This window comes from Drosophila takahashii, chromosome 3L (genome assembly GCF_030179915.1).
Source record: "Drosophila takahashii strain IR98-3 E-12201 chromosome 3L, DtakHiC1v2, whole genome shotgun sequence".
NCBI classification, from domain to species: Eukaryota; Metazoa; Arthropoda; class Insecta; order Diptera; family Drosophilidae; genus Drosophila; species Drosophila takahashii.
Window position 1 is genome coordinate 19689562 of NC_091680.1, and position 22672 is coordinate 19712233.

The 22672-nt window shown below is 39.6% G+C and overlaps 2 protein-coding genes across 2 annotated transcripts in view; one reads left to right on the forward strand and one right to left on the reverse strand.

Annotated features, from left to right (window-relative positions):
- Nucleotides 1-2216: 2216 nt before the first annotated feature.
- Nucleotides 2217-2886, forward strand: LOC108055776 (uncharacterized). Its single transcript, XM_017139270.3, has 2 exons — nucleotides 2217-2507; nucleotides 2627-2886. The coding sequence occupies exons 1-2, from the start codon at nucleotides 2293-2295 to the stop codon at nucleotides 2805-2807; spliced, it is 396 nt and encodes a 131-aa protein (XP_016994759.2). The 5' UTR covers nucleotides 2217-2292; the 3' UTR covers nucleotides 2808-2886.
- A 12774-nt stretch (nucleotides 2887-15660) lies between these two features.
- The window catches only part of LOC108055781 (Ig-like and fibronectin type-III domain-containing protein 2), a 74632-nt gene continuing 67620 nt past the window's right edge, over nucleotides 15661-22672 (reverse strand). Inside the window, exons 11-18 of the mRNA XM_070214535.1 lie at nucleotides 21115-21268; nucleotides 20884-21019; nucleotides 20121-20313; nucleotides 19803-20049; nucleotides 18733-19411; nucleotides 17592-17905; nucleotides 17284-17528; nucleotides 15661-16584 (exon numbers count right to left, since the gene is read on the reverse strand). Coding sequence (XP_070070636.1) covers nucleotides 16183-16584; nucleotides 17284-17528; nucleotides 17592-17905; nucleotides 18733-19411; nucleotides 19803-20049; nucleotides 20121-20313; nucleotides 20884-21019; nucleotides 21115-21268 — 2370 coding nt within the window. The 3' untranslated portion in view covers nucleotides 15661-16182. The remainder of the gene's footprint in view (nucleotides 16585-17283; nucleotides 17529-17591; nucleotides 17906-18732; nucleotides 19412-19802; nucleotides 20050-20120; nucleotides 20314-20883; nucleotides 21020-21114; nucleotides 21269-22672) is intronic.

Here is a 22672-nt window from a genome sequence, read left to right on the forward strand (position 1 = left end):
GAGCCAGACTGCCCACAATGCTCCGCCATTTTCCTGGGGAAATGCAAATGGCGGGCCAAAGTGTTACGGTTTCTGGGGCCGTTTTTTTTCTCGCTTTGGCCACCGCGCAGTTGATGGGTAGCCATGATTAGTTTAGGTCGGAGGATCGCAGCCATAGCCATTCCGTCCGTTCGCGCCGCATGCCGCTTGCCGCATGCCGCATTCTACAGGCCACATGTTCGCGCTGTTTTGCACTGGCATCAAATGTTTTGCACTGGGGCTCTGCTTTTAATATGATTGCAATTCGCGCTGCGGGGCGCCACCGCGTTCACATGGCTGGATGGTCAACTTCGCGGCATTGCACCATTGGCGGTTGCCTCATCGCGGTACATCCTTTTTTGCAGCCCCTTTGATGTCCTATTAAGCGTACAATTCAATGATCTTTTCGAAAAAATTTTATGAAAGTCCCTTTTCATTCTTTTTTCCAAAGCTTAGAAGCAAAAGATAGGCGATTAGTGATTGACAAGAAATAAATTGAATATAAATATCGATATAAAATATTTTTACAATAAAAAATCTTTTTTAAATTAATATATTTTTAAAAGTTTAAAGATATTTTTATTTGGTCTATTTCATGATTTTATATTTTCTTATTATTTGTTTCCTTTTAAATAGATTAAATTGATTTGAGCTGCAAGTTTTTGAGAAAAGTCATCAAAAGTAATTATAAAATTAAGATTTTGATTGTACATTTAACTTGAGAGTTTTTCCCCATTTCAGTGAGATGCGTTGCCTTTAATAGGGAAGAATTGCAAAAGAAAATTACAGCGACGGCGACAATTGCACACGAATGACATTTCTACTGGCGGCTGGACATTAGTTTCGCTTGGCCGGGCCCAAATGGTTTTCGGCCAGCCGTCGGAGTCGTCATAGCCCCGTTGGCATTGGACCAGAGAGTCCTTCCACCTTTCGGTTTCCTTTACTTTGTGGTAATTAATGTACATATGTATGGGTTCGCCTGATGTGTGTGTGTGTGGCGTCAATTACTTTGGCTCTTGCAGTTGGCCGGTTACAAATTACAGGCTATGGAGTACGGAGCCTCGCCTTTCATGCGGCGAGTCCTTCCTTTTTTAACTTTATTGGCAAATCAATTAGGTGGCTTCAAATTGTGTTTGGCTGCTGGTCAGCGCTTAATTTATTTGATTTCATTGACCGACCGGCGAGCTTTCTTTTAAATGAATGCCAAAACTTTTTGATCATTTTTATTTTATACCTTATATATATTATTTTTGGCTCTACTCGCGCCAGATGTTGTGGCTCTCGATTCTCTGCGGTCGTCGTTATTGCCAACAATCAGTTATGGATCGCGGGGTATGTGGGGAGGGGGTTTTTGGCGGGGGGAATCAGCGTAAAATTTAATTAGCTTTAAGTGTGTTGGTTTCGGCGGTTGTTCAGCCCGTTGTTGTTTGCTACGGTTTCGTAATTTGTTGTTAATTACTTTTTGCAGAGCGGCTTTTTATTGGAAATTAACGCCAGCAGGTTTTCGGTATTTCTGTGTGTATTCCTATTTGTTTGCCGGGTGGAAGAGGGGGGAGAGGAATCGGGGGGCGGCGGGATTGCTACTTAAATTGAAATCAGCCATAAATAGGCATTAAACTCGGTACATAATGATTTTAATGGCGGTTTTCTATATTATGCTGATTACTGTAAATTTTCGGTTTCAATTTGCTTGTTGTTATCGATTTCCCCCTTATCTCCTTTTTTTGCCCGTGTTGTTGGCCTCGTTGTCTTTTTTTCAATTTGCCGCTGTTTGTGTGAAATTCGAAATAAATTTATCTAATGACTCTGCCATTATTTGCCTTTTGGGCGCACATTTATTTCATGGCGAATTCAATGCGTTGATTTATGGGATGTTTTAAAATTTGCATAATGTTATTAATTCGGCTCAGACCTGCAATGGCTTAAGTTGCCCAGGCTGCGGCCTGAAAAGATAATCATCATTTACTTATGCATGCACTCTTTGCAGGTTTCATAAAAAGCTTGTATTTAATCTTAAAAAATGTTTATATGTTCGTATATTTGCCACAATAATTGGTTATTTTCTATTTTATATTTGACATCCAATCACTTAAGTAGGTAAAATATATTTTTAAAAAATGGGTAACCAACAATCAAATTACTTTAACAAATTAATTTTTCTATGAGAATCCTAGTTTGGTTTTTGAAAATGTATTGAATTAGTTGTCAAAAATATGTCAATAAATAAATATATTTTTTACTTGTACAATTATCTACATTGTCTAATGAAAAGATATGGCTCCCTTATCTAGCGCCATCTTGAGCTCCGAGAAACCCACGCCTGTTCAGGTGATTGTGGAACGAACCCGCGAAAGTGTATCGGAGATCTTTACTAAGTACCGTCGGAAAGTGGGCGATGAGGCCCGTCAGGCGGTACAGCGGGCCAGAAGTCGTCAACGCGTTGATATTGTCAGAAAACCGAGTTCGCCAACCATAACAAAAGGATATCGGTGAGTAAATGGGAATATAAGTGTGAAAGAAATAAAATACTGCAAGCTATAATTATGTTATAATTTTTGTTTTTCCATTCTACAAAATCTTACTTTTAAATCCAAATTACATTTAATAGGTTCTGCAAAAGTTATAGTTGCCAGGAGGTGGCCTCCGTCGTCTTGCTGCTGATGATCCTGCTGATGCTTCTGTTGGGACTTAAACTGGTCAGAAACTATAACCACACATTTGTCTACGGATCAGGTGGCTGTATGTCGACTATTTTTTGGACCTACGAAGAATGCATTATATTGACCTAAGTCCAAACCATTTTATTTTTATATGTTCCCCATTCTTTTTCAATTAATTGTGGCCAATAAAGTGTTGACAAAACACAAAACTATTTTTTTGGATCGAGGGCAAAAGGTGACTGGCATCCATTTTACATTGTCAAAGAGCCGACCACATGGATGAGAAAGGGGTAACCCTTCACCTTTAGCTAATTAGGCCGTTGGCAGTTTGGCTCTTTTTTTCAGGGGGCACTGCCAATCATCAAGCTGTTTAAATAATAAATCACTTTAAAATTAGTTTGCCAACTTGTGCAAGTTGAGCGACAGCAAATTAGTGAAAGTTAATTAAAACTATTTAAATTGCAAATTATTTTAACGTTTTTCACACACCCACACAAGCTATCCAGGAGACCCGAAGTCGTGTAAAAAGTTGAAACGTAATTCACGCATACCGCCCACCAAAAGAAGAACTCATACACCCAACCGTGCGAGTGTATATATGACTTTTCACAAAATGTTTAAATGAGGGAAATTAAAATGGGGGTGCAGGAGTGCTCGCCGTGGAGTATCTAAAAAAATGTCAAGTTGCCGGGTGGATGGATGGATGGGAAAGTCAACCGGGAGGGACTCAAAAAAAAGGGGAGTTGGAAGAGGAGAGGGTGGGTGGAATGTAGGCGTTGGGGCGTGTACGTGTGGCGCAACAATTTGCATATAAAAAGGGTTGTTAGACTTTAAATAGCAGGCCTGGCCTATTATATGCATTAGGCCCCAGATATGGCGGGGCATTAAGATAAGGCACTTACGCCCAGCTTACCACGCTCCGTATTTCGTATTCCAAAGACCGGGGTCTCCGTACTCCATACTCCATACAAACCGTGCACAGTCACCTACGCAAAAGTTAATTTATGCGGGCATGTCTGCGCTGTGCCCTCTCTCTTTCGGCCCCACAATCCCTGTCTCTTTCGCCCGGGAGTCTGGCTTGTTGAAATTTTAATTAAAGGGAAAATATTTAAGGATGCAGCGGCAGTAGCAGCAGTAGTAGCAACAGCACCGGCAGGAAGAATGAATATAAAAAAAAAGAGAGGCGAAGTTGAATGGAGTCACCGGGGTCGGGGAGTTGCGAAATAACCCGCATACTCTAAAAACTTTTGGCCTTGCAAAGAACTCCGGCATCATCATCACTTGACAAGTACTTGGCTTCCGCCACTGACTTTTGCTTAATTCCTAATGATGGAATCCCAACTGCATAGCACGTAAACAGAAGCGTAAAAATAAAACAGCGAAGCCAAAGGTTTGGCTCATAAACGTGAGATAATTATGCTGATGGCAAGATGTAATTCAAATGGGGTATGGAAAGGAGTTTAACTTTTTTTGTCTTTTAACTTGCTGAACTCACTTTTTAAGTTATATGCAAAATTTACCTGGAAATAAATGTTACTTTAATTTAACCATTTAATATTTCTCACTATACGTATACATTTAAAAATCCGTTCACGACCAATCAACTCTGTCAAGCAAATTTAAAAAAAAATCAAACATGGCAGTCTCAAATCACAGCACTATTTAATTAATTAACTTTCAATCACCTTTGCCGAGCTTGCAACTCTTAATTAGTTTATACTTTCCGTATCTTTCGCTTTGCTTTGCCAATCGAAACTCGAGTACTCCGGCAGCAGTTAACCCCTGGCCTGGATGCCCCAATCCTCGTACTGGTATTTCAATTAGCAGCCTAATAGAGGCTGAATGACTTCTGACCCTGCAACGTGCAACAACTGACCGCAAGGAAGGCACGTCGGCAGCCTCCAGTTGCAGTTTGGCCAGTCAGCCCGCATCTCTTTAGGCCGGCCGGATTTTTTCCGACTCCAGTCAGAAGATCACGGGGAAACAATGGTCGGAGTTGCCGGAATCCGAAACACTTGGAAAAAATATTCAAAGTGAATTTAACTTGTGGCTCTGAGAATTAAATTATTAAATAATTTACCATGCTTTAAAAATAATTATTAAATAAATTTATCCTAGCCTTAGCGGTAGGTACTATAAGTAATTGCAGGGTTTTAAAACACCCACTGTTAAATTATACAATAATTATGATTAAGATACATAAAACATAGGTTTGCAACTATTTTTTTCCATTAAAAAAATGACAAATATTTTTAAAATGCCAACACTTTTCTTTCTCTGCCCCTAAAAGCAGCAGCAACATTTGCAAATATCTCAATTGAAAATGCCTTGCTACGTGAAATCCTCCACCTGATGTCTGCCTCTATTTTCGGGTGTGGTTGTGTGTCCGTGGGCCTAAATGTTGACCGGGCTGCTTTTATGAGGCTCTTCTAAATCAATTTGACAGGGATGCGGAATAGAGCATGCCAGGACTCATCAAGACCGCAACGAGGTCCTCTTCAAAGCGATTAAACGTGGAACGTTTGCGTTAGTCAACATAGTTTGACATTCCAAATTAATGAGCACTTAAGCGCACGCATAACGCATTTATTTTGGCTAAGAGGGTTGGGCATGGGGTTTTGGTTTTGGGTGTGAGTGTGGGTAGATATCTGTGCGCTGACACTTCGGCGATGAACCTGCCAACACGAAAGTTAAGTGTCTCTGACAGACAGACACCGAATTTGGTGGCTAGATTACGGGCACACACTCACCGGGGCATGATTTATAGGGTTGCCACGTGGAATTATGCATGTAGCCAGCTAGAGATTCTAATTATGACGCATTAATCACCGAGCAGCAAGTTTATATATCTGCTTTTTATGGCCCAAAATATATAAAGGAAGTGTCATAAATTAGCAAAGATTTGTGGGCCTGGTCAAAATGCTAATTTTAATATAACCTTGGGGCCGAGATTTTCAAACGTCAGCACTTTCATGCGTTCGAAGGATGGATGAAAGGTGAGTACGTGTATGGGTGAAAAATAAATTAAAATAATCCGCTTCACGTACGTCTGGCAAATTAAAACAAATGACATTTCGCACAGTCACTCGCGCACTCACAATCGTAAAACGGGAAAGAGAAATAATAAAACAAGAGAGAACGCTATAGTCGGGTTGTTGTCCCGACTATCTAATACCCGTCACTCAGCTAAAGGGAGTGCGAACGCTGTGTCGGGTTGGTGTCCCGACTAATAATCGTAACTCAGCTAAAGGGAGTGCGAGGGAGATAGATATATAATTTTTGATTGCGTATAACTTTTTAATGAATGGTCCGATTTGAAAAATGTCTTCTACATTTCGATAGGTATAAATATACACAACAAAATTGCATTTATACTTCTCGGAAATCTTTTAAGATGTGGGCGCAGGACCCATTTTAAAATCGTTAGTGGGCGATTGTGGGCGTTAGAGGGGGCGTGGCGCTCGGCTAAAATAAACTTGCGCTGCGTAGGAAGCCAAAGAATATGTGTGGGAAATCTCAACCTTCTAGCTTTTGTAGTTTCTGAGATCTCAGCGTTCATACAGACGGACAGACGGACAGACGGACAGACGGACAGACAGACAGACGGACAGACGGACAGACGGACAGACGGACATGGCTAGATCGACTCGGCTAGTGACCCTGATCAAGAATATATATACTTTATGGGGTCGGAAACGCTTCCTTCTAGCTGTTACATACTTTTGCACGAATCTAGTATACCCTTTTACTCTACGAGTAACGGGTATAAAAATAAAAAGAGAACTTAACGCGCGTCCCGCGATGAGAATAAAAATAAAAATCACCTCCGCGCCGTAAAAATAACAAGAAAAACTAAATTTTTCATAAATCCCCAAAGCAGCAACAGCGCAAACCTCATGACTGTGGCCAAGCCAACACACTCACACATTCCCGTAAAGTTGAAAAAGAGGAAAATTAAATCAAAAACATAAAAATAAATATTAAATTTTCCAGCTTGCTGTGGCTGCAGCACCACAAAAAAAAACAATCCACGTTGCGTATACGCCACGTTGCGGTCGGATTCGGATCTGCCGTTTTTGCCCCAGCTTGTTAAAGCTCACGTGGCTGTCAAACGATGTCAGTGACTTTGCCGACATTCCCCCAGAAAGCGGAGCAGGAAATTAGAGCGAACGCCAGCAGAAGTCGCACAAAACAAACAGACAAAAAGTTAATTGTATGAAATCAACACACTTAAAGTCAACACCAACAGCAACAACGACAGAAGCAACGACAACGGCAACGAAGAACTTGAACAACAAATACGCTGAACATGTTGACAACAGTCAAGGGCAATATTAGGGGCAGGCCCCAGAACCCCAGAAAAACCCCTGGCAAACCCCAGCAAAATGCTGGCAATGATAGCAGCCCAAGAAGGGGGCGTGGCAGCGTTAAAGGGGCAGGGACAGGGACTGAAGCTGAAGCTAAAGGCAGTCAAGTCGATCTACAGCCAACAGTCAGGCGTTGAAGAGCAAGCAAGGACCCACCTCACACACACCGAGCCAGCAGCCAAGGACGACTGTCGGTACGCAGAGAAAAATATTATACCAATTGGTCACACAATCTTCGGTTTAATATAACCTTAATTTTTAAACATCACTCTTAGCTACAAAAATTTTTAAACATTAAAAGCACACAATTTTACATATTTCTCTTTTAGTTATATACATTTTTAATTAATCTATAATAACAGCTACTTACAAAAATAATTTACCAACTAAGTATCTATTTATTTGGTTGCTTTAAATGCGTTTACAGATAATGCCCTATAAATTAAAAATTATTTTATCTGAATTAAATGTCAACTATTTACAGCGTTATTGTAACTTGTGAGTTAGTTATTTTATTATCAAATTTAATTTCCAATTCTGCACTTTGTACTGCCATTTTTAATTATTATAAATTATATTTCTATTATAAAATTATTATTTGGTATCATCTTCATATTGTTTCTGAGCAATCTTTTAGTTTTTCTCAGTGTGCGAGTGGAAAAAGAGTAAAAATTATGAAGCTGCTTCCTTGGCAGAGCTGCTCGCTGCACATGAAAAAGATGAAACTGCTTTTGGGGTTCGGTAGGTAAGCTAAATACTCAAGGATCCAGCAGGGAGGACGAGGACCCGGCACAGGACACTCGAGCAGGACAGACAGTCACACAGACAGACAGTTGGCCCAGACAGAGACATACCTTGACACTCGCTTGCTCTTTGGCGAACGAGAACGCCGGAATGTGTCCTCGTTGTCGTACGAAAATACTTGAGCAAATCGTGTTAAATCGCGCTCAAGTGTTAAAGTAATAAGCACTTTTAATAAATAAAGTTGAAAGGTTGCCTGGTCGTGTGAGGGCGACAGCAGCCAACACAAACAAGCCCAGACAGAGACAGACACTCGCCGGCAATTGCGGTGCTCGGGAACTTGTTTGTCTTCTAATGGTTGGGGTTATTATATTTCTTCTGCAGGTAATTTCGAAAGGAATAAAATTGGAATTGGCATTCTGGCTGGATAATCGTGGAAATTGTACAGCTCCGTATGGGCATTGTTGATTTTTAAATCGATATTTCATCAGATTGGAAATCACTTTGAAGGATCATTCATTGGAAATTTTATGTTAATACAAGTAACTTCTAAATAGTAAATAAACAAATGGTCCTTAATTCTATTCCCCTTTTACCTAAGAATATATTTTCCAAGAAATAGGTTTCCTATTTAAGTCAACAAGGACTTTGTTTTAGTATTCACTATTATCTTTTAGTTGCCGAAAATTATTTGTTTGAAATTCTCCAAATCCTGCATTAATGAAACACAGAGGTCATAGAATAAGAACATACGAAGCAAACAAAATTATAATTATATTTGCTCACCTTATAACTCCAGAATAGAAACGTAAATCAAAGCTGGGTTTATTTTTCATTCAAATGAAATTGAAGGCACCACCTCTATAAAATATTCTTGATATTTTAATGATAACATACACTATATATAACAAACATCCTTATGTCAGATGGTAAACGATATGCTTAGCCCAAATTCAAAGTTGAAGCTAAAGAGAAAGTTGTCTCTTTATTTATTTGGGCCCACAATTAAATGTTCACCTATATGTTCACATGCTCTTCCACACAATAATTATCGCAACTGAAGCACTTACGTGAATAATCAATTCATTTAGCGCATTCCCATTCAGCCTGAAGTGGTGCTCATTAGTCTTTGATATTTTTTACGCACACTCACGTGTCCCACTTGGGCGCAAAATATCAATGTAAATCACTTAAAGGCATAATTAAAACATATTCTCGTGTAAAAAGTGTGTGTTATATTTAATAACGGGCAATTTAAAAAGTAAACTGAAACAGGCCGACAAAACAGAGATAAAGGGATGGCCGAGTGCATCTCGTGGATATGAAATTACAATGGCGAGTGCATTAATTCAATAATTAACACTAATTATGTGCGCCGGGCATTTATTATGCAGTGACTGCGATTCGACTGCTGGCGATCTGGCGGTAGTTAATTATAATTTATGCATAATTAAAAAGATATTTATTAAAAAAGGGATGACAATAATGCAATGCATATTGATTGGGAAAACCAGAGGCACTCTATATTCGCTCACCCTCTCTCGTTTTCCCGAGTTTTCCCGCCGCACACTCACGCACACAGCGACATCCTGTCTAATACCGTTAAATGCGCCATCATTGTCAACAGCCGTGGCCTGCTTTTAGGCGCCTCCATCCTCTTGCCAATCCCCAGTTTCCTACCCTCTTGCTCCTCTATTAGGAGCATAATTTTCCACGGCCATAATCACTTTAAAACAATTTCGTGTGCGCCACATTTAATGAAAATTAATTTAAAACTTGCACAGGGTTAGGCCGCTCCTCTACATATACATACACATAATTTTTTCGGGATTTTCTTTTTGGTTCCTGGCAAAAAGCCGCTTAAATTACCCCAAAAATCCCAGACATATAATCTTTTGCCAGCTTTTCTGCCCCTGTATGTGTATGTGTGCCGTTGTCTGTGTGTGCGAGAGCGGCTTTTTTGTTTTTACATTCAACGAAACTTTGGTTAGCTGTCGGCTGGTGTGGCAATCACTTTTGAGCGTAAGCTGCGCCATATTGTCTGCCATTATTGTCAGCGTACGGGAAACGGAAATAGGGTGTCATATTTTTCACTGTCTGCCTGAATGTCCTGCCGTTCGCTGTGTGTGTGTGAGTGTATGTTGTAAAAATGCGTTAAGCTCCACTCGTGCTTAAGCATTTCAACCCTGTCCTTTTCGTATTTAATCCGGCCAGAAAGAGTCCTGCTCATGACATCGGAATGATATCTCATTACCCGGCTTAAGCAAGTTTAACAATTCGCCGTAATTTCACAACATTTACGCTTGTGCAATTAATTTCGGTTGACTCTGAATGTAGCCTGGCTTCAGAGATACTGGTCAAGGATTTTCGGTCAAGGTAAGTAGATTGGTATTTTTATTTCATTAATTTGAGTGAGTCTTCTTATTAACAATAATAAATAACTAAATATTTGTTTTATTTATGTACCAGCCACAAAATGTTCAAATTTATTAATTTAATTTCTACACCCACACTTTATATTTTTTATTGTTTACCTAAATATTAAATTATTTTTAAATATTTGTGCACCTTGTGTACCTTGTGCATTAACGCCTGCAGGGCCCATGGCCCCCTTTCTTTTGAAGAAAACTAAAGCAAGAAATAGCTTCAAAATTTAAGATATGTCTATAATAAAATTAACCTTCTATAAATAATTTTATTAAAATTAATAAATTTTGCAAACCATCTACCAACTAATTTAAAAGCGTTTTTTATTTATTTAAATATAAATCTGATATTTCATTAAAGTACCTTTACGATATTTTAAATAATTTTTCCATCCTTCTGCTATAATTAACGAACGGGTCCGGTAAAGCATTTTCTAGCTCCATCGCCCAGCAATGTACATTAATGTGACAGAAAGATGCCAGCAGAAACCAGCAGCGATAAAGGCAAAATTAGAAAGTATAATGAAGTGTTTCGGGCTTTCCTTTATATTTTGTTTGTCTCATCACCCGGTCACCTCCCCCAACCAGCGACCGTCCTACTCTCTGTTGGCTTTTTGCTGTTTTCCACCACGAGCCGCCTCCCCGTGGACCAAAGTGTTCGCGTTTTATCAAGTGCCACGAGGGCAACACTCATACGCCGTGTGCGCCATGAATATTTGTTAACCGCACTGTAAACTGTGTTTACAAAAATGTTTGCCCCCGTGTGCATGTTGTTACTCGTACAGTTACAGTATGCAAAAACGCTTGAGCCGCCCTCCCTCCTCTTGGGCCTCCGCCTCCCCCTCCACAAAAACATACACACAAAAACCAGAGAGCAGGGAACACCGCACCTGCGGTTCTCGTTCTGTCTTTTGACACATCGCACTGCCAAAAGGGTAAAAGGCAGATGTTCTCTGCCGACTGTTGAGTGTAACATTACGCATACGCCGCGTGGCGTTCACTTGGAAATGCCTCGGCACATCTTTGGTTAATGCATCTTGGGCCAGGCCATTTGTGGTCACCAGCCAGATGTCGTTCATTAGGTGGTTGAGCTTAAATGGTCTCCTGGTCTGGCCATCTGTTTTCCTTCTGATGGTGTGCCAGAATGTCTTCATTAAATTAAGGAATTTCTTTGGCAGCCCCTAATTGCTAACGGAATTTTCTCGAAATTTTCTGCAATTTGGTTTAATTATGAAATGCTTAAGCAAATAACAACAAAAGGATGTGCTAAACCATAATGCAGTGTGTCTACTTTTGTAAATAACATATTTTTAATATTTGAGAAATTAAATAAAAAGAAATCTATTTACTAAATGGCATCTCCCAAAAATGTATTTTAGTTATAAATTTTATTATTTTATTCTTATTTATAAATTAAAAATATTTTCATTTCACTATTTATATGATATCTATGATTTTTATCCCAAAAAATATATGGGTAAATTCCGGGAAATTCTGTCGCTTTTATTACAGAACATTTCGGATTAACGATTCCATCAGATGAGCACAAGGGTCAATCAGGCTCAATTAACATAACGCCGGCCAAGTGAAGCATCCCTTGAGCCCGCAGTCCACACACATGAGCGGGAATTACTGGAGCACTGGCAATAAAATCAACAAGAATGTATTGTATGTTGAAGCATACTTACCGCACTCGCAGAACCATCGATTTATACGTTAATACGGATGTGAGCTTATGCCTTACGACTGATTTAAGTCAACGCCCACCCACCCAACTGCCCCATTTATTTACATTAATGCCTCATATTTACAACAATAATATTAACGGCAGCCATATGCGTCGGTGAATTATATAATTAGCACGCGGGGAGTGGGATAAAAAATAACAGAATCGATAGGTGGCATTAACAAACATTTATTATATGTCCAACAACATGCATGACCCCATAAAAAGTTAATTGTTAATTGTTATTACAAGTACCATAGTGTTTGTGTTGTGTAAAAAAGTGCCGAACAAACAGGCAGACATAAATATAAATATAAGTATTATTTTAGAGCAGTACTTACGTGTGCGATCTGCTCTTTTCTGTTCTGCATTTCTTCCCCAATGCGCTAAACTCACGCAATGCCATTAAACCCAAATTTTGTGCTGCTCCTGTGGCTGATTTCCACACAGGTCCTGTGGCAGGACGAAGGCGACAACCTGCCTGTCCACGCTTTGGCAATTAAAACTCGAAGGCCTTCGCAACGCACGACCCCAAAAAGAAGGCACCGGGAATATGCAAAAAATATAAGTGTAAGAAAACTGATTTGTGATCGCCTCGGAAGCTGTAAAAATTCATAAAATATAATTCCACCCAGGCAAACATCAAGTAATAATCATAAAGCAAACGAGCAAGGAATAAAGTCGAAAAGGGAAGCAATCCCCAATAAAATTTTGTAGGACAAGAACGTTAAAAAATTAATATTGCCGGCACTCACCCATTGTACTTTGACACGCAGCGTGTCTGTGAATTTTTTACGATCATTATTATTTTCGTTTGCGTTTTCGGAAGGCGTTTTTATTTTGTGTAGTTTGCAGTTCGTTAGAGTTAATTGTTTGGAGGCCGGAAACAAATAAACAAATAAAATCATTAAACCATTATTTAATATGAAATTTATATGTGGATAAGTTTTTTGTGGCCACGGCTTTAACCGCTGCCACTTATGAGTTTTTGCCTTGACTATGGCCTCTATTTTTTCCTAGCCGTCGATTCAGGACTCGGCACAACATGGCGTATACAATATTTTCCATTTTTATGCCAAGATTTATTAGTTTAGCGATAAATAAAAGCTGCCGCTCTACATAGCACAGCGAAGGGCCGGGGACCAAAGAGGAGGTGAGCTCTCTGTCTCAATAAATCACTTGGCATACTGTGAAATTGGCTTTTATGTCCCCATCCATCGGTATTGCTTTCATTTCATTTGTGATTCTCGGATGGATCTAAATTTTAAAATAGCTTTTCTATCTAAATCTATTATGTCATATCTGTTTGAAGTTATTGCCTGACAACCAATATTTGAGAGCATGTGAAGTAACTGGGAATAGACAATGTATGCGATATACGAGCGTATATGAAAATTAAATGGACTCCGTTTTGTTTTGAAGCTCTGGTAAAAATATATATGATGAAATATATTTTAAGAGGTTTTTTTGGATAACTTTTATAATGATTTTTTCTTGTTTATTCTTGGTATATGATTTATAATGTGGGGTTAATTAAAATCAATATCAATATCAATAAATTTTAAATGTTGTTTAGTGGTAAAATATTACATTTTCCATATAAATATTTATAATTTTGTAAGCTTTTTATGAAACTTTGACTACAATGTTTTCTTACTTCCTCTATTATGTACACCCTCATTTGAATATCTTAATTTTCCTTTGACGACACTTTGCAACTTTCCCTCCGGCAACTATATTCATCAATAGATTTCTATTATTTATGCATAACAAGAAAGTTGCAGCGAAAAACTCATTATAGCCATCGCAGGACGAAGGTAAACAGGTGTTCCCCTTAGACAAGGACACTCCACGACCGAGGCAAAGTGCAATCAGCCACAAAGTGGGCAGCTGGTTACCAGACAATATCATTTACTTGTAAATTTTCGGTTTTATCTGGCGACTGTCAACAGTTTTATCAGCATCTACAGCTGCAGCCTTCCAACCAAGAACCTTCTGCTGTTGAGTAAACAAAAATGCACAAAAGATTCAGGGGTTTCGGTGCACGTGTGTGTGTGTTTGGGGCACAAACGTGTTGCATAATTCAGGCGGCGTTTATTCAGAGCCATTGCACTCTGCCAGCGTTTTCAGCAAACCATCAGCAGATCAAAAAACGGAAGTTGCTCAAGAGCTGCTGCAACATTTTGATGAGCTCGACTGAACTCTCGGCTCCTGCTTACTTATTAAAGTGGAATTTGAAAGGAGAAGGATGCCCATGCAGTGGGAAAATATCGTCAAAGTCTCCTGAAATATTAGTATGAGATAAACATTGAAATAAAGTTAAAAAAACTTCAATATTTTCATACTCGATTTCAAAAACTATTTTAATATTATTTTAGGTTAAAAAGGTTTTTTAAATAATATAGGACTACACAACTTTAATTTAAAATGCCTCTAAATGTCTCTAAATTTTAGGAAAAAAAATAATAACTTGTAAAACAGACTGCTAATAAATAGATAAGTAATGTTAAGAAATGTCTATAAATTAATAAAATATTTTAAATAGTCTGTTTCAATTTTAGTCAGTCGTTTCTGACCAGCATCAGAATTAGATTATCTTTAGTTTGACTTTACGTAGTAAGGATTATAATGAGAGCAATATACTTAGAATTTTTTTTCTATGTGTTAAAATTGAATGGATGGGATGCCGCTTATATGTAATAATGCTCAGGCATTTTAAGCCTTCCGTTGTTTGACATTTATGAAGTTTACTCTATCGCTGTTTACACGCTTTGCTCCAATCATACGAAAAATCTGCCAGATTTCACTTTCCGCCTTCGCTTTTGCTTATTTTTCATAAAGAATGGCGCACAAGTGTCGTCGCAGGGGCCGCTGAAGCTAGTAACTAAATTATAATAATCTCTGGTGGCACAGGCTGTCACTATGATGGCATCATCCGTATCAGTATCAGATCATAACGGATTATGAGTGTATCATGTCGAGCGGCAGCAAAACTCCTCCATCAGGCGCCTCTCTATCTCTTTCGGATATTGTACTCGTAATAAAAGGGAATTTACATATGAAAGTTAAACTTTGTGCGCATATCGCTGGCTGTTTTCTCCTCCATCGGATGCGGATGCGTCCTTTTGCTAATAATGCCAGTGTGTGCGTGTGTTTGAAGAGGTACAAGCGTGTATGTGTGCTAGTCGCCATAACGTATGCAACATTACACGAGCAAACATCTGACGGCATGAGGCGAACGGAGCTTCCATCTTCGCCCTCATCAAAATGAGAAGCACCGAGGAAGGCGTAAACATGAGGATGAGGTGAGGGAGGGGGAGCGACGAAGGTTGAGGCTCAGGAAGGCCCGGACGTACACAGGCATCTTTTAATATTGTACTCTACCGTTGTTTACATACACTAGGGGAAAAAAAAGGAAAAGGCACTAGCTGAAGAAAATTAAAAATTAAAAAATTCTGAATATAATAACAGCCGAAATATTAAAATATCTTTTAAGATTTGTTTTAAAACAAAAAAACAAATTCATAATATACGATAAATAATTTTCTTTTCTTTCGAAACATTCTGAATTTTTTACATTATGACTCAAAATTTATACTTCAAACAGAAACTAGAGCAAAGACTAATTAAGAAATAAAAAGCAATATTTTACCACAACTTTCAGACCATTTCAAGCGTTCTAGCCCCAACTGAAGCCAAGATGAAAACAAATTTAGCATATATAGATTTTTACTAATCATTGGTATTTTTTCTCAATCAGTTTTCAGTTTTGCTTACTTTCATTACCAATTAGTTAATTATTTTACATCGTTTTTGTTTTGTTTTTTTTCTGGTTGAATCACAGTTACATACTAAAAATTTATTACTTATTACACGCTACCCAAAAGATTTTTGCAAGCAAAAATTTATGTTACCCAACTTTTTTTCTCGCAATGCATTCTGTAAAGATGTCACAGTACACACTGTCTACGTGTGCGTGAGTGTGTGCTTGTATTTGTCAGTGTCTGTGTTTTTGTTTTTGTTTGTGTGAGTGTGTGTGTTGTTTGAGGTTGCGCTTCGCGCTGTTTACACGGCCTATGTCTACATTTAGCGTATATATTTCTATATATATATAGTTTATATATATATATATAAGTTCGCTAGCTATACTTGGTTTGTTTTCGTTCATGTTTTTGTTGTCATGTGTTCATGTGTTGCTGTTGTTTTTGTCTGTCTCTGTGGTTGTTATTATTATTGTGCTACGTTTATGGCACAAGTTTCTTAAATCCAGCACCTTCTTGGCCAAGTTTGAGCTCTTCATAAATTGTGGGATTTACTTCATTGCACTGCGTATTGCTGAGCGGGCTATGAAAGTGATGCGCCGCATCTGCCGCACTCTTGTGTTGCTGCTGCTGCTGCTGATGTTGCTGCTGTTGATGTTGCTGCTGCTGGTGGTGCTGCTGCTGCTGCTGCTTGTTCCCCGCGAGTGTGACACCTGCCGAGGTGGCCGATGCCGCTGCCGTCGGGGCCGTTGTCGTTGTGGATGTCGTCATTGTGGCGGCAATGCCATTACGACCATGACTGTGACTGCCGCCGTTGTTGTTGCTGCTGCTCATCCCATGGTGGTTGCCATTTTGCGTCGTGATGGCTGACGTGACAGTGGGTAGCTATGGCCGTTCATAAATGTACATGTCCGGGTGTCGATGTGTCGGTTAGAGGGGGGGTAGAAAAAGACATTGACAGTTATAACATACATAACACCAAAAAAAAACAAGTAAATACACGCCTACAAAAGCATACAACTATCATATCACTAAATAAACTTTTTCCGCCACGAAAATAGCAATACGGGTGGGGTGACAATAGTCGGCGGAGAGCCGGCCATATAATACCCATTACTAAATTTGGTTGAAGGAAATTAAAAGCTTTGTACACTTTAGGGACTTAGATAGGTTTACTGTTATAGACCTTTTTCAAACTATTTATTTTATAATTAATGAAAAAATAAACAATGGGTTTGAATTAGTTAAAATAAAGATCTTAACATTTTAGGTATCATATCTACAAATTTAAGTATTTCGTAAACCCAATTTTCATAAAAATTCCCAATTTTTTTTTTTGAACTAAAAAAAGTATATTACAATTTTACTAAAAATTTTGTTTTGTTTAAAAAGTTTTTTAATTTAAGAAGTACGTTATAAAATTATTATTTTTCCCCTGAAGCTGTTGACTAATGGCCATTTGATAGCCCTTTACTAGTCGATACTAATATTTCACATCTTATATACCCTTAGGCCCTCCAGATACCCTCTCCGAAAAAGGGAAAAGGATGATATAAAAAAAAGGCAATCGATCGTTGTACACACCTGCACCTGTTCGAGGCCCCTGGTGTAGGTGGGATTCTCGAACGCCACATTGCCGTTGGCGGACTTTCCGTAGCTGGAGCGCTGCCGGCGATAGAACACAATGGCCGCCGCCGCCAGCAGAATGGCCAAAATGCTTGCCACAATGCCGCTGATGGTGCCCACGACTCTCGAGTAGCCTCCGGCGGCCACCACATCATTGTGGTCGCCGAGCGTGAACCTAATCGGATCTGTGAGCACGCTGGCACCTGCAAGACAAGCCGGCAAATTAAAATCCGGCCAGGACTCCTTCGCCTTGCGAGTAATCTTACCGTAGCTATTGCCAGCCTTCACCACCAACTCGTAGAGCACATCCTTCTTGAGGCCATTAATGCTTATTGTTGTGTCCTTTACGTCGATGCGTCGTATCTCGAGGGCTGCCATCGCGTTGTTGCTGCCGCCGCCCATACTTGTTGCATTATTCATGGCGGCCAGGGTATCCATGCCGTGGTTCTCCATCGCTGAACTGGGATCCGAGGAGCCGGAACCCGAACTCGAACTCGATGTTGGCGGCATAGCGGCGGCCTCGTGGTAAAATATTCTATAGCCGTCAACGGCATTTGGATTCTTTGTCGGCGCATCCCATCTGTAATGAAATAGTTTAGTTTTCATGGGGAAAGAGATAGAGACTACGACGACGACGACGGCGCCGCATTATGAGTGCTCGGTAGTAATATTGTTGCAGGCGCACAACTTGTTTGGAATTTTAATAAATTTAATGCGGCATCAGTTTCAGGGGTCCGCAGCCCTCATCAACCTTTGACGTTGACCGAGTGTATTAAAGTGAGATAAAAAATCTCAGCTTTAATGGATTTGCGGTCTATTAGTGGCCCAGCCCCACACACTCACCCTCGCAAACACACACACACAGCCACACGAGAGGATGTGTGGCGCAGAGAAGGATAAGGAATGTATTGGGTTTGGAGCGCTAAATGGATGAGTCTACTTCCGCTTCGGACAAAAGTGTTTAAGAGCTTAGCCGAGGGGTTGAAACGTGTCCCACATAGTTTGGGGGCTTAAAGCCAAATGGCTTCTGCTCGGTTAAACTTTGTTTAGGTAGGACACTCGACAAAAATAGATTTTATTAAGTTTGAGAGATGACGAAATTGTTACTCTAAGTGATTTTGGTTTTACTAATAATAAAATAAAAAACTGTTCAAATTGTGATAAAATTAAGAAGTATTTTAAATAAAAGAGAAAACACAGAAAAAAAAAAATTTTTAGACTAAGTTTATTAATAATTTGAGATGTAAATAGGAAAAAAATAAAACTCTTAACAAACTTTGAAAATAAATTAAAGCATGGCAAAGTTTTTTTTTTAATTTTTCTGGACACTTAGCAAATTTACTAATTTATCAAAATTATTTTCTACAGGTCACTGATATAAATAATTATTTTAAATATCAAACTCACCTTATATTCACTTCGCTGCCCGATACCACACTGACCACAATGTTCTCCGGTGGTCCCGGCAATCGATCGCGATTCTTCTCAAAGCAACCCACGATGGTGCGAGCGTACTGCAAGCTGCAGATCTCCTTGGATCGCACCGATTCCCCGCGACACCAATTCAGACACTTTCTGGGCACATGCTCATCCGCACAGCAGGACCGATGATCTGAGCCATCGGCGGCACATCTCATCAGCTTGTCAAAGTCCACAATGCACTCGGGTCGATCCGCGATGGCATCAAAGTCCACATAATAGCTGCAGGCACTGCGACAGGCCATCGTCACATTTTGCTCGGCACAGCACTGGGAAACGTTGTGATTGAGCGCCGGCGTATTGCGTATACGCACCGATACCGGCACGGTGGTGGCCCCAAAGGGATTATCCGCATGGCAGAAATAATCACCGACATCGTTGGCCTGCAGCTTGCTGATCCTTAACGACATCGTATATATCGAGGGCCGGGATTCATTGGCCTTAACGGATATAAAGTAGTTGCCGCCATTTATGACTGGCACCCTGCCATCCTTTTCCCTCCAGAAAATTGTCTTGGGCGCCGGCTTGGAGTCGACAGTACAACGCAGTTCGATCTCATCGCCAATGCTGGCCACGGTAATGCCAGCTGCTTGGATTTTCGGAGGATCTGATGGGATAAAAATGAGAATTTATTAACTAATATGATACGAAGTGCGATTTTAGCCTAGCTGCATATATGTACTTAATAATAACCCAATCTCCTTGCTGTATTTTTAAAAACCTCCTCAAAAGCATGCGAAAATCAAGAAATTAAACTTATTAATTATTTTAAGTGTAAATTTTAGGAATATTTCATTGATCTATTTTTAAAGAAATTTAAAGAAGTGTTAATTTAGGTTTCAATTTTCTTGAAATAATATTAATGTCTTTAAATACAATTAAATTATTTTAATTCTCCAGAATTTTGAATATTTTCTTAAAGTTTTCAGCTTATTTTGAAGAAGAGCTCTTGACACTATAAGGCAGCTAAGCGAATTAACCCGAATTGCATTACTTACAGCATATGTTAACCCTCCTGGTGGCCTGCATGGGCACTCCGTATCCGTTGTCCGCATAGCACGAGACGTGCTCCATGTCGGCCGACACATTGTGAATGACCGTGACCATGTGCCGCGAGGTGTCCTGCCGCACCAGATGTCCTCCCACGTAGAGCGAGATGGTGGGCGCCGGGTTGCCCAGGGCCAGACAGAGGATAGTCATGGAACCGCCCTCCGGGATGTTGTCCGCCGGATGCACAGTGGGGGGCTGCAAGAGTAGAGTACACCTCAGTTACCCCGAAAATAGACATGTAGTCGAGTCTGAGGTGGAGCACTCACATCCACGAAGGCGGGCAGGGCGGGATCCGTCCAGGCCACTAATGTCTCGGAGGGCAGCGAGTCGCCCCGTTCGCCCACAGCCTCCACGTAGAGCACATGCTGGGAGCTCGGCTTCAGGTTGTTCATCCGCAGCCAGGCGAGCTTCGTTTCAATCTTTATGAATTGCTCGGCCCTCATGGCCTTGTGGTAGACTCTGCGGGGGAGAAGTAATGGTTAAGATACCGAGCCAAACAGAGCGCTACAAATTGCTTCCTTAAAGAATATCTATAAAGCTACTTAAGATCGGATATAATACCATTTAAGAATTTTAATAAAGGTATTAAAAGTTTTTTATAATCAAATAATTGATTAAATATTTATAATTTGAATTTAATTTTTAGGATAAATCTAAAAAGGTTTCGTAACAAAATTTAGTAAAAAAAAACAAAAAACGAAAAATCTTAAAAAATTTAAATTTTAATATTGTAAAAAAGTTAAGATCTTAGAAATATTTTACAATTTAGACTGGAGAAAACATCTTCAAAAAAAAATTATTTAAAACAATCTGAAGTAAATCAATGATGGACTAAAAAAAATCAGACTTTTGGAAAAATTAAAACAAATATTCGATTACAAAACTAAATTATTAACAAATCGCTCTTATTTTATTTCTTAAAAATTAAGATCTTTAAAAATGATTGTTAAATATAGAGCTCAATATTTGTTCAAATCCCAGCTTCATTTTTTTTAATTCCTGCTCTTCAGTCTTGATCCCCTTGCTCACCTGTACGTAATCCTCTCATGCGGATGGGCGTACTCGGGCGGCTGCCAGGTGAGCTGCATCCAGGTGGCACTGTGGGCCACCACCGTCAGCGAGTGGGGCGGTGAGGGGGCGCCCCAGGCCACGCCCTCCCCCCGCGCTGCAAAGCACATAGCAAAAGCACACACTTAGCAAAACAGACGGACCGCACAACAATTAAATCAACTCATTTTGGAGTCGAGTTGGCCAACTCACCTTCGCTGGCCCGTTGTTGGTCCGTTGTATTCAGCAAGAGCATGGATGCCGGCAGCGATGTGCCAAATTTGCCGCGCGTCACAACCGTAATGCGGTACAAGGCATTCGCATCCAAATTGGTCAAATCGATACTCGTCTCATTGGTGGTCAATTCCTAAGTGTATAATTGCATGCGAATAGCAGACGTTAACGAGAACGAGAAAAAAATGTGGGAAAATAGCTATGAATGAAGTGAAATCAAAGCATATGGTGCAAAAAAGGTTCGACTTTGGAAGTACCCAAGTTCGGAGAGAGATATAATAATTTTAAAATATTTAACTTCTTGATAAAAGTCAACAATATTTCAGTTTCTTAAAAATAATATTTCAGATTTTTGGTTGGTTAAAAATATATTTTAATTAAAAAATAAAAGAAAACTAAAAAATTCGGTACTAAATATTCAATATTCAATTTCCCAATTAACCCCTTAATTATTCCTCCCTTTATTGAGACTTCTCGAGTGCCCATTAAACGACTAAAAAAAAATGTTTCAGTCTTTTTTGCTGTCGTCTGCTCTTGGCTGTGGTTTGGCTTGATTTCGCTGAAAGACATGTCGCCATGATTAGTACTTTTTGTAATTGCTGCCACGCAGCGCAATTTGTGGTATTTAGCCCGTCAAATGACACCACACCCTGTGTTCTCCATCGTCCAACCAGCTGCATCATCATCAGAGTCATTCGCAGAATGCCATTGTGGCAGTCGTTCAACTCATCGGACTTCTCTGCTGGTCCCTATCGCTATCTGCGATTCGGGTCCAGTTCCATGTCCCCGCTGTCCGCACTGGCGTTATTTTGTTTCAAAAGCCATCCTCGAAATTGACGGCTATATCTCGGACGCTGGTCTATGCATGAAGCTTTCCCGGGGTCAGAGGACAAACAACCCCAAAAACACCCCATGTGACTCCACTCCAAAGCCCACTTGGTGCAAATCCACATTAAAACCCGTTAGCGTAATCTGTTGGAGTTACAGCTTCGGGGACAGATAGATGCCCTGTGTGAATTGTGCGGCAAAAGGGTTCGAATTTAAAATGTACAATATCTGCAGAGAGAATTACAATAACATTAACTTCTCAATGAATAAAGAAATCTTTTTAAATTTATTCTATCTACATTTTTCTTTTACATTTTAATAGTTAAACAAATTATTTGTATTTTAATAAATGGAAAACATTACACTTCAAAGTTCTTATAAGAATTTTAACTTTCCTATAAAGTGAAGTACAATTTTTAATGACATCAACACTAAATGTAGGTTCTAAAACTTTTGAAAATTAAAAAAAAAAAATCCTTGATGAAGTCTTTAACTACAAAATATTCTGGAATTCGGAATTCCTACTATCTCAAAACCAACTCAATCATTTACACACTGAATCGCTTGGCTGCCTGATGTTGCCGCTGCGTTGATGTTGCTGCCGTGATGATGTTGCTGCTGTGCTGATGTTGCTGCTCTGTTGTTTCGCTCTCTTTCGTTTTTTAATCTCTTGCAGATGTCGCAGTCGCGGTGCGGTTTTTGGCCTTTA